The 17,695-nt window shown below is 42.5% G+C and overlaps 2 protein-coding genes across 4 annotated transcripts in view; one reads left to right on the top strand and one right to left on the bottom strand.

Annotated features, from left to right (window-relative positions):
* Acyp2 (acylphosphatase 2) overlaps window positions 1-17,695 on the bottom strand; it is a 211,871-nt gene that overhangs the window by 53,218 nt on the left and 140,958 nt on the right. The window lies entirely within an intron of this gene.
* Window positions 8,892-10,848, top strand: Tspyl6 (TSPY like 6). Its single transcript, XM_059275140.1, has one exon. It carries the CDS (start codon window positions 9,469-9,471, stop codon window positions 10,102-10,104), a length of 636 nt encoding a protein of 211 aa, XP_059131123.1. The 5' UTR covers window positions 8,892-9,468; the 3' UTR covers window positions 10,105-10,848.

Raw genomic sequence — 17,695 nt, 5'->3', positions numbered from 1 at the left:
AGCATCTTCAACAAATGGTGCTGGCAAAACTGGATATCAACATGTAGAAGGCTGCAAATAGATCCATATCTATCACCGGGCACAAAACTTAAGTCGAAGTGGATCAAGGACCTCAACATAAATCCAGCTACTCTGAACCTGCTAGAAGAGAAAGTAGGAAGTAGTCTTGAACACATTGGCATAGGAGACCACTTTCTAAATAGAACACCAGTAGCACAGACACTGAGAGAAACAATCAATCAATGGGACCTCTTGAAACTGAGAAGCTTTTGTAGGGCAAAGGATACGGTCAACAAGGCAAATCGACAGCCTACAGAATGGGAAAAGATCTTCACCAATCCCACATCTGACAGAGGACTGATATCCAGAATATATAAGGAACTCAAGAAATTAGACATCAAAATGCCCAACAGTCCAATTAAGAAATGGGCTATAGAACTAAACAGAGAATTCTCAACAGAGGAAACTCAAATGGCTGAAAGACATTTAAGGAATTGCTCAACATCCCTAATCATCAGGGAAATGCAAATCAAAACAACTCTGAGATACCACCTTACGCCTGTCAGAATGGCTAAGATCAAAAACACTGAAGACACCTTATGCTGGAGAGGATGTGGAGCTAGGGGAACTCTCCTCCACTGCTGGTGGGAATGCAAGCTTGTACAACCACTTTGGAAATCAATATGGCGATTTCTTAGAAAATTGGGAATCCATCTCCCCCAAGATCCAGCTATACCACTCTTGGGCATATACCCAAGGAATGCTCAACCACACCACAAGAGCACTTGTTCAGCTATGTTCATATCAGCGTTGTTTGTAATAGCCAGAACATGGAAACAACCTAGATGCCCTTCAACTGAAGAATGGATAAACAAAATGTGGTACATATACACAATGGAATACTACTCAGCAGAGAAAAACAATGACATCATGAGGTTTGCAGACAAATGGATGGATCTAGAAAAAATCATCCTGAGTGAGGTATCCCAGACTCAGAAAGACAAACATGGTATGTACTCACTCATAACAGGATACTAGATGTGGAACAAGGATGACTGGACTGCTACTCACATCACCAGGCAGGCTACCTGGAAAACAGGACCCCAAGAAAGACACAGGGATCGCCCAACGACAGAGAAATGGAATGAGATCTACATGAACAGCCTGGACATGAGTGGGGGTAGTGAAGGGCGAGGGTCGAGGGAAAGAGAGCTTGGGTGAGTGGGAGATCCCAGCTGGATCAACAACAGAGAGGGAGAACAAGGAATAGGAGACCATGGTAAATGAAGACCACATGAGAATAGGAAGAAACAAAGTGCTAGAGAGGCCCACAGAAATCCACAAAGATACCCCCACAACAGACTGCTGGCAATGGTCGAGAGACAGTCTGAACTGACCTACTCTGGTGATGGGATGGCCAAACACCCTAATTGTCGTGCTAGAAACCTCATCCAACTACTGAGGGATCTGGATGCAGAGATCCATGACTAGGCCCCAGGTGGATCTCTAGGAGTCCAATTAGCGAGAATGAGGAGGGTTTATATGAGAGAGAATTGTTGAGACCAAGGTCGGATAAAGCACAGAGACAAATAGCCAAACAAACGGAAACACATGAAATATGAACCAATGGCTGAGGGGTCACCAACTGGATCAGGCCCTCTGAGTGGGTGAGACAGTTGATTGGCCTGATCTGTTTGGGAGGCATCCAGGCAGTGGGACCGGGTCCTGTGCTCATTGCATGAGTTGGCTGTTTGAAACCTGGGGCCTATGCAGGGTCCCTTGGCTCGGCCTGGGAGGAGGGGACTGGACCTACCTGGACTGAGTCCACCAGGTTGATCTCAGTCTGTAGGGAAGGCTTTGCCCTGGAGGAGATTGGAATGGGGGGCGGGCTGGGGGGAAGTTGAGGGGGGCGGGAGGGGGGAGAACAAGGGAATCTGTGGCTGATATGTTGAACTGAATTGTATTGCAAAATAAAAATTAAAAAAAAAAAACATTGGAATAACCTCCTATATCTTATCAGACCATCATGCCTTAGAGTTAGACTTCAACAACAACAAAAATTATAGAAAGCCTACAATCTCATGGAAACTGAATAATGCCCACCTGAAACATCAATGGGTCAAGGAAGAAATAAAGAAAGAAATTAAAGATTTCCTAGAATTCAATGAAAATGAAAGTACAACATACCCAAACTTATGGGACACTATGAAAGCAGTGCTAAGAGGAAAATTCATGGCTCTAAATGCACACATAAAGAAGATGGAGAAATCCCATACCAATGAATTAACAGCACACCTGAAAGCTCTAGAACAAAAAGAAACAAACTCACCCAGGAGAAACAGACGCCAGGAAATAATCAAACTGTGGGCTGAAATTAACGAAACAGAAACCAAGAGAACTATACAAAAAAAATCAAAGAGTTGGTTCTTTGAAAAAAATCAACAAGACAGACAAACTCCTAGCCAAATTAACCAAAAGGCAAAGAGAGAGCACCCAAATTAGCAAAATCAGAAATGAAAAGGGAGATATAACAACAGATAACAAGAAAATCCAGAGAATCATCAGGTCATACTTCAAAAACCTGTACATCAGGTCATACTTCAAAAACCTGTACTCCACAAAAATGGAAAATCTGGAAGAAATGGACAATTTTCTGGATAGATACCACATACCAAAATTAAATCAAGACCAGATAAACCATTTAAATAGACCAATAACCCCTAAAGAAATAGAAACAATCATCAAAAGTTTTCCAACCAAAAAAAGCCCAGGACCAGATGGTTTCAGTGCAGAATTCTACCAGACTTTCAAAGAAGAACTAATACCAATACTCTTCAAATTGTTCCACACAATAGAAACAGAAGGAACACTACCAAACTCTTTTTATGAGGCTACAATTACCCTGATACCCAAACCACACAAAGATGCAACAAAGAGAGAAAATTACAGACCAATCTCCCTCATGAACATTGATGCAAAAATACTTAACAAAATATTGGCAAACAGAATCCAAGAATACATCAAAACAATTATCCATCACAACCAAGTAGGTTTCATCCCAGGGATGCAAGGATGGTTCAACATACGAAAATCTGTCAATGTAATACACCACATAAACAAACTGAAAGAAAAAAATCACATGATCATCTCATTAGATGCTGAAAAAGCCTTTGACAAAATCCAACACCTCTTCATGGTAAAAGTCTTAGAGAGATCAGGAATACAAGGAGCATTCCTACACATAATAAAGGCAATTTACAGCAAGCCAACAGGCAACATCAAATTATTTATTTATTTTTGCTTTTTCGAGACAGAGTTTCTCCATGTAGTTTTGGTGCCTGTCCTGGATCTCGCTCTGTAGACCAGGCCGGCCTCAAACTCACAGAGATCCACCTGCCTCTGCCTCCCGAGTGCTGGGATTAAAGGCGTGTGCCACCACCACCAGGCGGCAACATCAAATTAAATGGAGAGAAACTCAAAGCAATACCACTAAAATCAGGAACAAGACAAGGCCGCCCACTCTCCCCATATTTATTCAATATAGTACTAGAAGTTCTAGCTAGAGCAATAAGACAACAAAAGGAGATCAAAGGGATAGAAATTGGAAAGGAAGAAGTCAAACTTTCACTATTTGCAGATGATATGATAGTATACATAAGTGACCCCAAAAATTCTACCAGGGAACTCCTACAGCTGATAAACTCCTTCAGTAAAGTGGCAGAATACAAGATAAGCTCAAAAAAATCAGTAGCCCTCCTATACATAAGTGATAAAAGGGCTGAGAAAGAAGTCAGAGAAACATCACCCTTTACAATAGCCACAAATAATATAACATACCTTGGGATAACACTAACTAAACAAGTGAAGGACCTTTTTGATAAGAACTTTAAATCTCGAAAGAAAGAAATTGAAGAAGATCTCAGAAAATGGAAGGATCTCCCATGCTCATGGATAGGTAGGATTAACATAGTAAAAATGACAATCTTACCAAAAGCAATCTTGAGATTCAATGCAATCCCATCAAAATCCCAACACAGTTCTTCACAGACTTGGAAAGAAAAATACTCAACTTCATATGGAAAAACAAAAGACCCAGGATAGCTAAAAGATTCCTGTATGATAAAGCAACCTCTGGAGGCATCACCATCCCTGACCTCAAGCTCTACTATAGAGCTATAGTAACAAAAACAGCTTGGTACTGGTATAAAAACTGACATACGGACCAATGGAATCAAATTGAAGACCCTGACATTAATCTATGCACATATGAACACTTGATTTTTGGCAAAGAAGCCAAAACTATACAATGGAAAAAAGAAAGTATCTTCAACAAATGGTGCTGGCATAACTGGATGTCAATATGTAAAAGATTACAAATAGATCCATATCTGTAACCTTGCACAAAACTCAAGTCCAAGTGGATCAAAGACCTCAACATAAATCCAGTTACATTAAACTTAATAGAAGAGAAAGTAGGAAGTACTCTTGAACGCATTGGCACTGGAGACCACTTCCTAAATATAACACAGACACTGAGCACAACAATTAATAAATGGGACCTCTTGAAACTGAGAAGGTTTTGCAGGGCAAAAGACACAGTCAATAAGACAAAAAGACAGCCTACAGAATGGGAAAAGATCTTCGCCAACCCCACATCTGACAGAAAATTGATCTCTACAGTATATAAAGAACTCAAGAAACTAGACATCAAAATACTGAACAATCCAGTTAAAAAATGAGCTAAAGAGCTAAACAGAGAATTCACAAAACAAGAATCACAAATGGCTGAAAGACATTTAAAGAAATGCTCAACATTCTTAATCATCAGAGAAATGCAAATCAAAACGACTCTGAGATACCACCTTAGTGCTGTCAGAATGGCTATGATCAAAAATACTAATGACAGTCAATGTTGGAGAGGATGTGGAGCAAAGGGAACATTCCTCCACTGTTGGTGGGAATGCAAGCTTGTACAATCACTGTGGAAATCAGTGTGGCGGTTTCTCAGAAAATTAGGAATCGAACTACCTCAAGACCCAGCTATACCACTCTTGGGCATATACCCAAGGAATACTGATTCATACCACAAAGATACATGCTCATCTATGTTTATAGCAGCACTATTTGTAATAGTAAGAACCTGGAAACAACCTAGATACCCATCAACTGAAGAATGGATTAAGAAAATGTAGTACATATACACAATGGAGTACTACTCAGCAGAGAAAAACAATGACAGCATGAAATTTGCAGGCAAATGGATGGAACTAGAAAAAATCATCCTGAGTGAGGTAACCCAAACCCAGAAGGACAAATATGGTATGTACTCACTCATAAGTGGATTCTAGATATAAAGTAAAGAACAATCAGACTACAACCCACAGAACCATGGAGGCTATATATATAGCATGGGGGACCGTAGGATGACTATGGCTTATAATAAGTTTTGGTTTTACTCAATTACTGAGCAAACCTCAATGAAACATTTCACTATTAGGATAAGATTTTATACTGTATCAAGCTGATAATTTTTCTATTATCAGCTTAATTAATTAATTTAAAAAATAAAAAATAAAAATAAAAATAAAAAAAGAAAAGAAAATTTTAAACTATTAAAAAAAAAACCCAAACAAACATATTTTGCTAAAGTAAAAAGGGGGAACTAGGGACTCATCATTCCTCTCCACATTCTATTCTTTCCCTTGTTTTATATATTTTAAATTTTTATCGGTGGATTCTGCTGGAGTATCCGCTGCAGATAAGCACTGGAGGGTTCCTGTTGCAAATCACCCTCTGGAGCAATGGAAGGATCTTTCCACTGGCACTTGGAGGAGACCCGATCTGGTATTGGTGTGGGCCCGGGGTTCAGTTTATGTCTTTCCTCAGGACAATGAGGTTCCTCTTTGGATTCCTGAGCGCTGAGTGCACCCTGTGGCTGCTGCTGAAGCCCAACATGGCAGAGACCTATTGGGCCTGCGTGAAAAACTATCCATGTCTGATGCCAATGGGTATTGAGAGCCCAATATGGCCAAATTTGGCAAGCATTAACGTAAGCCTAGGAACTGTAGCCATGCGGTTGGATTCTCCAGAAGGTAATGTATGGTAACTGCTTTTTCAAGTATGTTTGAGAACGTGTCACCCAAACACCTTGGAGATTAAGGATAACCCTGAAGGTCACTGACCTCCATTTGTTAACAGTTGCATGCCAACTAAGCCTTTTCACTTTCAAAATCCTCTTAAAGCTGGTATAATACATACTTTTCAGGAGTGGCTCTGTGCAACATTTATTGGCCTCCTGAAATTCATTTAGCCCCCTTTGAAGATACCTTAAAATTTATCAGCCTAAATGTAGCCATTATAAGACCATTAGTTATGCTCCTTGTGAGCTGCCTGTTTTTTGTTTTGTTTTGTTTTGTTTGTTTGTTTGTTTTTTAATGGTTCTTAGTTGTTCTTTTGCAGAGCTACCTGATTAAGTTGTGCTGGATTCAAGAAAAATGGACCTTGGCGATTCGTGTTCCTGGAGTTGTATCCATGTCAGTGGATGCCCACACACTCCAGAAGAGAATTTGACATTGCTGCTGCCATTGTTACTGTTATAGCAGAGGTGGCTACCTCTGCTACTATTTATGGGATTACCATTTCATAATTGCTTACTACAGCTAGCACAGTGGAGACCCTGGCAGCAAAAGTAGCTACCACAGTTAATTAATCTTTCATTCTATTGGGCATGATAAATTTAATTCAATAGTTATATACATTTCGACTGGCTTCAAAAACTATAAATTTATAAACTCAAGTTCCATTTGCTTTTGGGATATCATCTTACAAGGACTTCAGTTTGCAGTAGGCTCATTAAGGAAGGCAATGGCTCAGTTGCCTTTAGCCTACTGGCTATGGGTGGGTTAGGACTTCTGTTGGTCTTTTCTGTGTTGAACATGCAGATTGCAAGCCCAGTGCCACTTTGAGATCTTTGGCAGCAGTTAACTCTGCAGCTCATACACTATTGAGCCTGTATGATAATGAGTATTCAGAGACGGGTAATTCCTGGGGGGCGCTCACCAACCTAAGACAGAGCGCCTGTGTGGCCTGGGCAGGCGTCTCCATGACAGGTAAGGTGACCTGCTGACGTCCCATGCAACCTAAGTCAGAAGCTCATTTATTAGTAAAAGGGGGACCTGTAGGGCCCTGGCCCCCGTTTTAGATAACTGTTGCCTTGCTTGCTGACCTTGACCTTGATATCCTCCCTACGCTAATTCCCTCCCAGGTTCCACCCTCCTGAATGCTTAAGGGAAGTTCCTTGTCTATGTATCCTGCATAATGGGCATTAACAGCTTAGATGCAAGATTGTAAAACATCTGTAGCAAACTTCTGCCTTCCAGGGTTCTCCCATTGTGCTGTAAGCCTGTATTTAAGACCTCCTCCCTCCTTCAATAAACGGCATTCGGCATTAAAACAAACAAACAAACAACCCCTCCCCCCCAAAAAAAACAGGGCAATAACAACAAAACAAAACAAGACAAAAACAAAAAAACCTCTAAAGAGAAATGAAAAATAGTGAAAAAATTGGGTGTTGTAGCACACAACTATGGTAATATTTTATTTGTACTGAAATGTGATTTTATTTTTATGTTAATAAATAAAGTTGTCTCGGGGTCAGAGCTAATAGCAAGCCATAGTAGAAGCTGGGCAGTGGTGGAGCTCGCCTTTAATCCCAGCACTTGGGTGGCAGAGTTAGGCAGATCTCTGTGTGTTCAAGGATATAGCCAGCATGGCTTTAATCTCAATACCAACCACAGAAGACCTGGAGGTCTGTATAGACAGGCAGTGATGAAGAGGTCATGTGGTTGGGTTTACAACCAATGAGAAGGCAGAACAGAAAGTCAATAAAAGGACAGACACACAGGAAGTAGGCCTCTCTTTTCTGAGGAGAAGGACAACAGCGGCAGCTAAGGGTAAGAAAGGCAGTTTTAAGTCTCAGCTTTCAGCTACTGTTCTGACCTCTTGGGCTTTTAACTCTGCAATTGGCTCTGTGTTTCTTATTTAATAAGACTGTTCATCTACATACAACTGTTAATTTTAGCATTTAGGAACCTGGAGAAGGAGGATTGTTGTGAGTTAAAGACTAGTCTAGGCTAAAGAATGAGACACTAGCTTGGTGGTGGTGGTGGTGGTGGTGGTGGTGGTGGTGGTGGTGGTGGTGGTGGTGGTGTATGCCTTTAATCCCAGCACTTGGGAGGCAGAGACAGGCAGATTTCTGTGAGTTTGAGGCTAGCAAAAGCAGGCAGACTTCTGAGTTCCAGGCCAGCCTGGCCTACAGAGTGAATGAATTCCAGGGTAGCCAGGGTGAAACCCTGTCTTGAAAATACACACATACACAAAAGTGTGACACTATTTCTCACACGTACACACACACACCTCACATAAGACCAAACAACAAACAAAGCGGGAGATTTACAATGCACACATCTGAAATTGACTAAGCATCTAACATGCATAAAAGATTCTTAAAAAATATGAAGGGTTAGGGACATAGCTGAATAGACAGATCACTTGCCTAGCATGCATGAGGGCCTGACTTCAATCCTCTCCCTCAGTCAATATGAAAAAGAGAATACTTAGTTGAAAAAACTGGGGGTGAGGGTGGTCAGTGCTTAAGAGAAGTGGCCAAGAGTGGCGCTAATTCCAGCACCCTGCAGTCTGAGCCTGGCAGGATTAGACTGGCCTGGGCTACAGACAGACAAAAACTCAACTACAGAATACCTATGCTGTTGTCAATCCATTGGATAAAAACATATTTACATTATCCTGCGGTGTCGTTGCAAGCTTCTGTGAAAACTGTGGGACAGGCGAGGGTCGGGTTTGCGTGGATCTCACGAGACTCGAACGTGTACCTGAGAGCAGCCCAGCGCAGGGCACCACAGCCCCACTGCCCAGTGTCCAACCGCCACTCCAAAGGTCGGTGGCCGCGCCTGTGAGGAAGACGATGGTTCCGTCCAAGTCTGGCTGGTCCGACATGAGCTCCCTCGGTGGGACGGAGCCGAGCCCTGCCCTCCACACATTCAGTCTCACACCCCCTGACTGTGGTGCCTGGCAGGGCCTCGGAGGGGCAATGCAGGCCACCGGGGCAGGTGAGCACAGCATGGCACCCCGGCCTGCAGAGGCACATGGAGCCTTCTGGGAGCCTGCTGCAGAGAAGACTCCCCAGAACCGAGCCTGCGGGAATCCTGGCCACAGCATTGCAGTGGGCATCGACGGAGTGGGGCAGGAGGTGGCCTCACCACCCCGGGAAGGCCTGGAGGCCACCCCTGACGAAGGCTTCACATGAGGCTTGCCAGGTCCAGGCGGGGCAAAGGCCTCAGAAAGCTGCAGCGCAGCGAGGCCTGCCCCCGATGGCATGGCTAAAGCCAAGGCCAAGGTCTAGAAGACCGACAAGAGCGCAGGGAGGAAGGGGCTGAGAAGCCAGCAGACATGGATGTGGAGGCAAACAGTGGGGCAGAGGAGTCAGGGCTGAGCCTCCTGAATGTGGCTCTGCAGATGAGGTCCCTGGAGGCTGTCCAGCTGGATCTGGACACCGTGAATACCCAGGCCGACTGCGCCCTCCAGCAGCTGGAGCATGGGCAGATCCATCAGTACTATCTGGAGCGCAGGAACTACGGCATCCAGAGCATCCCAGGCTTCTGGATCACCGCCCTTCGGAACTACCCGCAGCTGTTCGAAATGATTACGGGGCTGAGATGTGGAAATGTTAAGATACAAAACCAACCTGGAGGTGAAGGAGTCTTTCTAGGGCAAGCTGCCGGTTCAAGTTCTTTTGAAGAAACCCCTTCTTCAGAAACACTCCGATCGTCAAGGACTACGAGGTCAGACTCACTGGCCAAGTGGTATCACTCTCCACTCCAATCATATGGTGCCCTGGCCATGAACCTCAGCCCTTCATTAATGGGAACCAGGATGCCATTTGTAGTTTCTTCACCTAGCTTTCAGACCACAACCATCCAGAGTGTGACAGGATTACACAGATTATCAAAGAGGACCTCTGGTCAAATCCACTGCAATACTATTCCTTACATGCAGGGGCCGCTAGAGCCAAATGTCACAAGATAAGAGACCCTGTGGAGATCCCTAGGCCCTTTGGGTTCCAATCTGGCTAACCATTGCCCATGCGATTACTCCCATACAGGTCCTCTACAACTCACTGCTGGACCAGTGACTAGACAACAGAAACGGGTATGCCTTTAATTGTGTTGACATTTCTGTACCCTCCTTCTTTTAAACTTCTGTTTTTAAACTTTTTCAGCTACAAGACTGAAACTTCATGATTCTGTTGCCTTGTTTCCATATGGTCTTTATGTGCTTTTTTGCATTTGTATCACATGATGCCTAGTTCACCTATTCTAAACCAAGCAAATGATGCTGTACATTTCACCCTCTTTATCTGCATTGTTTGGACACTATTTGTTTTCCAGGGCCTTTGGTCTACCACCTAGATTTCCAGCTATCCCTGGAAACCTGCTCTTCCCTTCTCTACATTTGTCAGTATAGACATATTGCCTGTGGACAACCGCTGAAGACTGATGACATTGAGAGCATTAATGGGCCTTTTGGTCTGTGCAACTTACATGGTTCCATGTTGTTGCTGCTACAGGATTTCCACACTTGAGTTGTTGCCATTGGATGAACAAATACCAGACCATTGACTGTTATCAGCTACCATTTTCTGTTGTCTGGTAAACAAGGATCTCCAGAACTAGTAAAGGAGCAAGACTTTCTGCCAGAGTATGATTCTTTCCTCCTTAAGAGACTTTCCCCCTGCTTTTCCTAACCACCACCTCTACCACCACCACCACCTGCACCACCTCCACCTCCACTACCACCTCCACCTCCACTACCACCACCTCCACCACCTCCACCACCACCTCCACCTCCACCACCACCACCTCCACCACCTCCACCACCACCTCCACTACCCATCTTCATCATCCAGAAACACTGTTGACTATAAAGTAAGTGGCTGGGGTGACAGGGTAAACATTATTTTCAAGTAACAAACTTTCTCAACCCCAACCAGTGAATTAATACCAAATCTAGGCACTTTTATTTGCCTCCCCTCCTCAGCCTGAAAATAAATGTTTCCAGGGTGGTGATGATATAATTCATCTTCAATCTCTGTATCTCTTCTGGCTCTTTAAAGAAGTTGGTGGCCCCAAAGCATCTATGAAAGTGGGCTTTTGGGCGGTGGTGGTGCACGTTTAATCCCAGCATTCAGGAGGCAGAGCCAGGTGGATCTCTGAGTTTGAGGCCAGCCTGGTCTACAGAGTGAGATCCAGGACAGGCACCAAAGCTACACAGAGAAACCCTGTCTTGAAAAAACAAAACACACACACAAAAAAAGTTTCTTTCAAAGGGTAATCAGGCAACAATCCACAACTCTAGAGAAGCTAACTAACAGGAAGACCCAAAGAGGGATGCATGGACCACCCTGGGAAAGGGAAACTGGGCATGAGGGGTGGGTAATGGAGGGTGGGGGATAGGGGATGAGAGCATAAGGGAATGAAATGGTTGAACTGGAACAGGGAGGGAGGGAGAATGCAAGGAAAGAGATACCATGACAGAAAGAGACATCATTGGACTATAGAGAAACCCAGTGCTAGGGAAGTTGCCAGGAATCCCCAAGGATGACCCCAGCCTGGGCTACTAGCAATAGTGGAGAGGGTGCCTGAACTGAACTGGCTTGCCCCAGAGATCAGACGAGTGAGTACACTAACTGTCATCATGGAACTTTTCTCCAGTGACTGATGGAAGCAGATGCAGAGATCCACAGCCAATCAGTAGACAGAGCTCCAGTCCAGACAAAGAGAGAGAAAAGGGATTCTATGAGCAAGTGCATCAGAATCATGATGGAGAATCATGCAGGGATGACCAAACCAAACTAGAGGGAACTCATGAAAGTTGGATCAATGGCTGTGGAGCCTACATGGGACTGGACTAGGCCCTCTGCATGGCGAGACAGCTGTGTAGCTTGATCTGCTTGGGAGGCCCCCTGGCTGTAGGATCAGAATCCATCTCTGGTGCTTGAGCAGACTTTTTGGAGCCCACTACCTATAATGAGATAACTCTTGCAGCCTTGAAGCAGGGGGAAGGGCTTGGACTTGCCTCTGCTGAATGTGCCTCATAGGAGGCCTTGCCTTCTTGTGGGTGGGAGTGGGGAGTGGGTTAGGATGGGGAGGTTAGGGGGGTGGGAGGAGGGAAGAGGGGGTCTTTGATTGGTGTGAAAATGAATGAAAAAATTTTCTTAACAAAAAAAAATTCTTAACAAAAAAAAATTTTCTTAACAAAAACAAAAAAAAGGGAAAAAAGTTTTAGTTTAACTTTAAGCTTTTATTTCCAGAAGCAGAGAGGCTTGTAGACTTCCAACACCTTGTCCTCCCTTTAACAATGCCACATGTAGTTTAAGGTTTGAGGGATATAGATTTAGATAGGAAATAAAGGTAATTCCTAGCTTATTGAGGCTAGAACAAAGTTGTGTGTGTGCATCCTAAGCAAAGAAAATTGAACCAGAGACCAGAGGTGAAGCAGAGATGAGGTAGGGAAAGATTAGAAGACTAGACTGACAGCTTGTGACAAAGAAGTTTTTAACTGTTAGGGTAATAGGAAGAGAAATACATTTCCTGGGGCTGGAAGAGTAGCTAAATGATAAGAGCACTAGCAGTCTCTAGGCCTTGTGTTCCAGCCCTAGCAATGAAAAAAGAAAAAAAAAGTAGAAATACATTTCTCAGAACTGAGATGGGGAAATGAAGATGGTTGGAGTACTCAATGTGCTACCTAGAGAAGGGTTCTTTGAAGGAACCATGTGTTTATTGGGGTTTTCTGATTTCATATGGTGAGAGATTAAAACTATCACAAGTCCTTGGTAATTATCTGTTTCTGTTTACTGGGAAGACAAGCATGCAGATTTTCTTTTGCTTTTAGTTTGGGACAGTTAGGAAAAAATCATTTCTGTGTAATGTAAAGATGTAAATATAACAGTTTTCATCTGTTTTGATTTCTGTTAAAATTATATCCTTAATTTTAATAGCTTGATTTGTCAGACCTTAAAAATTGGATTTTATTATTTTCATGGAAAAATAATTTACAAAAAAATTTGTTGCTCTAATTGTTTTATTCAATAATTTGTCTTGTAAGAGGTTATTAACTGATATGTTTCCTTCCTAAATAGCATGGATAGTTGTGAGATTGTAAAACTGGAAGTATACCATTGCCATGTTTGTCTTTCCTTCATGATGATAAAAGAATGCCATTCTTTTTTTTTTTAAAAAAAAAGACTCACTCAGGGCTCATTTGAGAGCAGTCTAATACAAATTCTTTAGAAAGCTGAGTGTCTCTGCACACACACATCCTCTAATTCTGGGAACATATGCATCCCAACTCTGAGTTTGATTCCTGGGATCTACACAGCACAAAGAAAAAAACAATTCCTGCAAGTTGTCCTCTGACTTCCACACCCACAGTGGCACACCTTGGCTACCCACTCTCCAACACATACAAATTATTTTTTATATGTATGGATGTATTGCCTGCATGTATGTCTATATACCATATACATGCAGTACTCTTGGAAGCCAGAAAAGTGTGTTTGATTCCCTGGGACTGGAGTTACAGTGAGGTACTGTGTGGGTGCTGGAAATTGAACCTAGATCCCTTGGAAAAGCAGCCAGTGCTCATAACTGCTGGGTCATCTCTCCAGGCTCAATAATCACAGAATTTTAATACTAAATACTGGCAGTGACTTCAATGTCCACCAATAGGAGAAAGAAATTGTGTGTGTGTGTGTGTGTGTGTGTGTGTGTGTGTGTGTGTGTGTGTGTGTGTTATAGGCACATGGATGAGGGTGAACCTAGAAAACAAAAGGATATTAGGTGTCATGCTCTGTGATGATATATTGTGTACCCTAATTAAATTTATCTGAAGATCAGAGAACAAGCCACTAGATTAAACGGAGTACAGGCAGTGGTGGCACACACCTTTAATCCTAGCACTCAGGAGCAGAGATTGTCTGGATCTTTGTGAGTTCAAGGCCCCATTGGAAGCAGATCCAGACAGTGGTGGCACACACCTTTAATCCCAGGAAGTGACATCAGGGCAGGGAAAGGTACATAAGGTGTGAGGAAACAGGAACACTTGCTCTTTAGGCTGAGGATTTTGTAGAGGTAAGAATTTGGCTGGCTTGTTCTATTTGTCTGATCCTTCAGCTTTCACCCCAATACCTGGCTCCAGGTTTTCTATTAAGACCATTTAGCAATTCATGTTACACATACCTTTAGCCCTTAAGGATTTAGAGAAACACTAATTAACATGACTTCTAAAATTAATCCTGAAGAAAGCAGAGCCAGCATGGAAAACTCTGTTAAATTCTAAGAAATGTTAGTTCTAATTCATTGAGGAGGCTATGCAGTTAAATGAACTGCTTTGTAGTCATAGGCTCAAATTGAGTCAAGCCATTAAATTTTAACCTCACATGAAAACACATGAATAAATTAAAGGAAACAACAGGCTTTCTTAAAGCTCCTAACAATCACCTAGAATAATATCTATTACTTACTGAGCCTTCTATGGTGCAAGGCATTGTGCTGAAGATTTCATGTGCATTATTTTCTTAGTTCTCATGCAATTTCATGAGGTAATATTGACTCCAGTTTGCAGATCAGCAAAGAGACTCAGCTTGCATATAACTTGGATCTAGTTACCTGGCCTAGAAGTGGAAAGCTCCAATTCAAACCCAGGTCTGTCTGAACCCAGAGTGTGACAGCTACATATGGACAGAGATGCTGTCTTCTGTTTTGCAGTAGAAAATTAATCAAAATAATAATTGGTTTAGATTTTCCCAAGTTGCCTTAGTTCCCTAGTAATTGTCTTGGTTACTTTTCAACTTTAAAAAAACAAAACAAAACAAAACACCATGATCAAAGTAACTTATAAAATAAAGCATTTAATTTGGGGCTTATGTTTGGTTTTAGAGGGTTAGCATTCATGACCATCATGGTGGGGAGCATGACAGCAGGCAGGCATGGAGCTGGAGCAAGAAGAAGGCACACAGGGAGAGCTAACTGGGAGTGGTGTGAGCCTTTGGGACCTCAAAGCATGCCCCAGTGCCATACCTCCTCCAACAAGGCCACAACTCCAAATCCATCCCAAATAGTTCCATCCCTCTAATGAGGACCAAGTATTCAAACATACAGATATATGGAGGCCATTCTCATTCAAACCACCACACAATTTTCTTAATATGAATGATTTAACAATTTTGATATTCTGTAATAATGAAGTTAAGACAGTGGATTACTGTGAAATCAGAAGTTAGGACTAGTCATATGTAATCATTACTTTTGTTTTGGAGGTAGCTATCATTTTTCTTTTGTTTTATAGGGTTTCACTATGTATCCTTGGCTGGCCAGAGACTGATGATCTTCAGCCTCTCACTCCCAAGGACTGGGATTGTGTACAATATCTCACCATTCCCCGCTTCTTAAAATAAAAGCTTAAATATTACAATCTATTTCTCCTTGATATCTGGATGCTACCCACAAACAAATGTTAGACACAGCAGCACTTATAACATATACACTGTTTACTGAAACAACCTCGCTAAAGGAACCATCAGAGCTTAAGCAGGTTTTCAGACATTCAGTGGCTCATTTGAGACTTCCACTTTTATTCCAAATAAACCAACAACATTTGGAAGACAGTGCACTTTATCCAGGAAAAATGAATAAGAAAGAAGTCCTTTTGGGTGGGAAAGGGATTATGTCACTGTCTAGAAATCCCCTTCAGTAGACTTGGCTCCTCAGCAATGGCAGGCTGTGCAGGAAGAATGCACACTCAAAGAGCCCAAGTGAGATGAACAATGCAATTAATAAGAGGTATAAAATCTATTTAGATGGGCTTTTGTAGGCAGGATTCAGAGAAATGGGGTATATACTCAAAGTACACTGAATCTAGGATTGTTGAAGGTGCTTTTCACAAAAGTATGAATGCCACTTAATTAAGAATGTGGTATATGGTACAAATGAACCTGGGGAGATTCTGACTTCAGCGGATTGTGAAAGCTAATTTAGCAGAAGCTGTGGCCTACCTATACCCAAAGGAAGCAGGGTGGCCACCCCTTCAGGGCATCAGAATGGTAGCCAGGATAATAAATGTTCTAATTTCTGGTTAGTAATAGAAGTAAATGGCTGCTTTCCTTCTGGTTCCTTGAATCAGTTTAAGCAATCAGAAACCAGAGACTGTGGGAGCCTGACCAGCAAAGCCTGCTTTCTTGATCACAGAGCTGAGAGGGAAAATAGTGGATCTACCTGGTAAGTAGGAGCCTTTAGTACTGGGCTGAAAGAGCCAGCTCCAGTATGAGGTCTTTGAAAATTATTGCATGATATTTTAAAAGTGTCAAGATCTTAGCTCTGTTCTTCCAGCTTCCTGCAAAAGCCACTCACTGAAAGACCCCATGAAGTGCATGAAGTTGGACTGTGTGTTTCTTCCCTCATCAGACTGTAATATATCAACAGTAGCTGAAAAGAAGGGAACTTTAACTCATAGGCCCCAGCTGTATGGTCTTGATTATTCTACTTATAATACTTTAAGTGTGGCAACAGTTCCAACTTAGAATATGATTCAGCTTAAATTGTTCAAATTTATATTGGTATGTGAAAATAGTATTGTACATGTTAGCTTTTATTATCAATTTGGCATAAGCTAGAGTCATCTGGGAAGAGAGACCTTCAATTGAAGGATTCCATATATCATACTGGCCCCTAGAGCATGTCTGTGAGGCATTGTCTTGACTATTAATTCACTAAGAGAGTTTATGGTGGGAGGCACCATTCCTTGGACAAGTGTTCATGACTATGAGTGAGCCAGCAAGCATCATTTTTCTATGGGTCCTGTGCTGGGATCCTGCTTAACTTCCTGTCCTGCCTTCCCTCAGTGGTAGACTGTGACCTGGAAGTGTAAGCCAAACAATTTCTTCCCTCTACAAGTTGCTGTCTATCCGAGTGTTTTATCACAGCAATAGAAACCAAGCTGAAACAAATACAGGAGAAACCACACTTGAAATTTGAAATTTTCTTCATTATGTAGAATTTGACTTTTCCCCCCTTCTTAGGAGTCACACTGCCAGGTGTCATTCCCCTGTGTCACCATCCCTCCCTCTAATGTTCCAGGCATTCTGGCCTTCTTTATTCCTGATTCAAACCTTGAGCCACACTTTTGCTCTTTCTAGAATGCTCCTTCCATGCTAGCTTCCTCATGTTCTTTAGTCCTCAGCTCTGTCATTGGAGCATCCTTTCCTGATCAGCTTCTCTAGTGCATCCTCCCTGTACTGTTCATTTGTTTGTTTCTCATCACTCATGATAGAATTTAATTCTCTATGAAGTTAAATCTGTTGATTAGTGCACTTTGTGTCCCTTAGTTCACTAGCTCCTCCTTTAGGCTGTAAAACCCTTCAGGGCCTAGAAATTTGTCACGTTCTTAGGCCTGTTTCTCTGCCTTGGCACATATTTCTGGAGAGTTATAGGACAGCTTGGGCTGGGGCTTCCTGAGAAGAAGCTTGCAGCAGTCTCGAGTTCCCAAAGAGTACTAAAGAGGATCCATAGCCTCTTAAGCCTCAGAGGTAGTCACTCAGCTACCTGAAGATAGAACAGAGTGC

The sequence above is a fragment of the Peromyscus eremicus genome, chromosome 10 (assembly GCF_949786415.1).
Source record: "Peromyscus eremicus chromosome 10, PerEre_H2_v1, whole genome shotgun sequence".
Taxonomy (NCBI): Eukaryota; Metazoa; Chordata; class Mammalia; order Rodentia; family Cricetidae; genus Peromyscus; species Peromyscus eremicus.
This window is presented reverse-complemented; position numbering and strand designations above follow the sequence as displayed.

Excerpts from the sequence above, each read along its gene's own strand:
- Tspyl6 (XM_059275140.1), top strand. The coding sequence starts at position 9,469 with ATGGATGTGGAGGCAAACAGTGGGGCAGAGGAGTCAGGGCTGAGCCTC.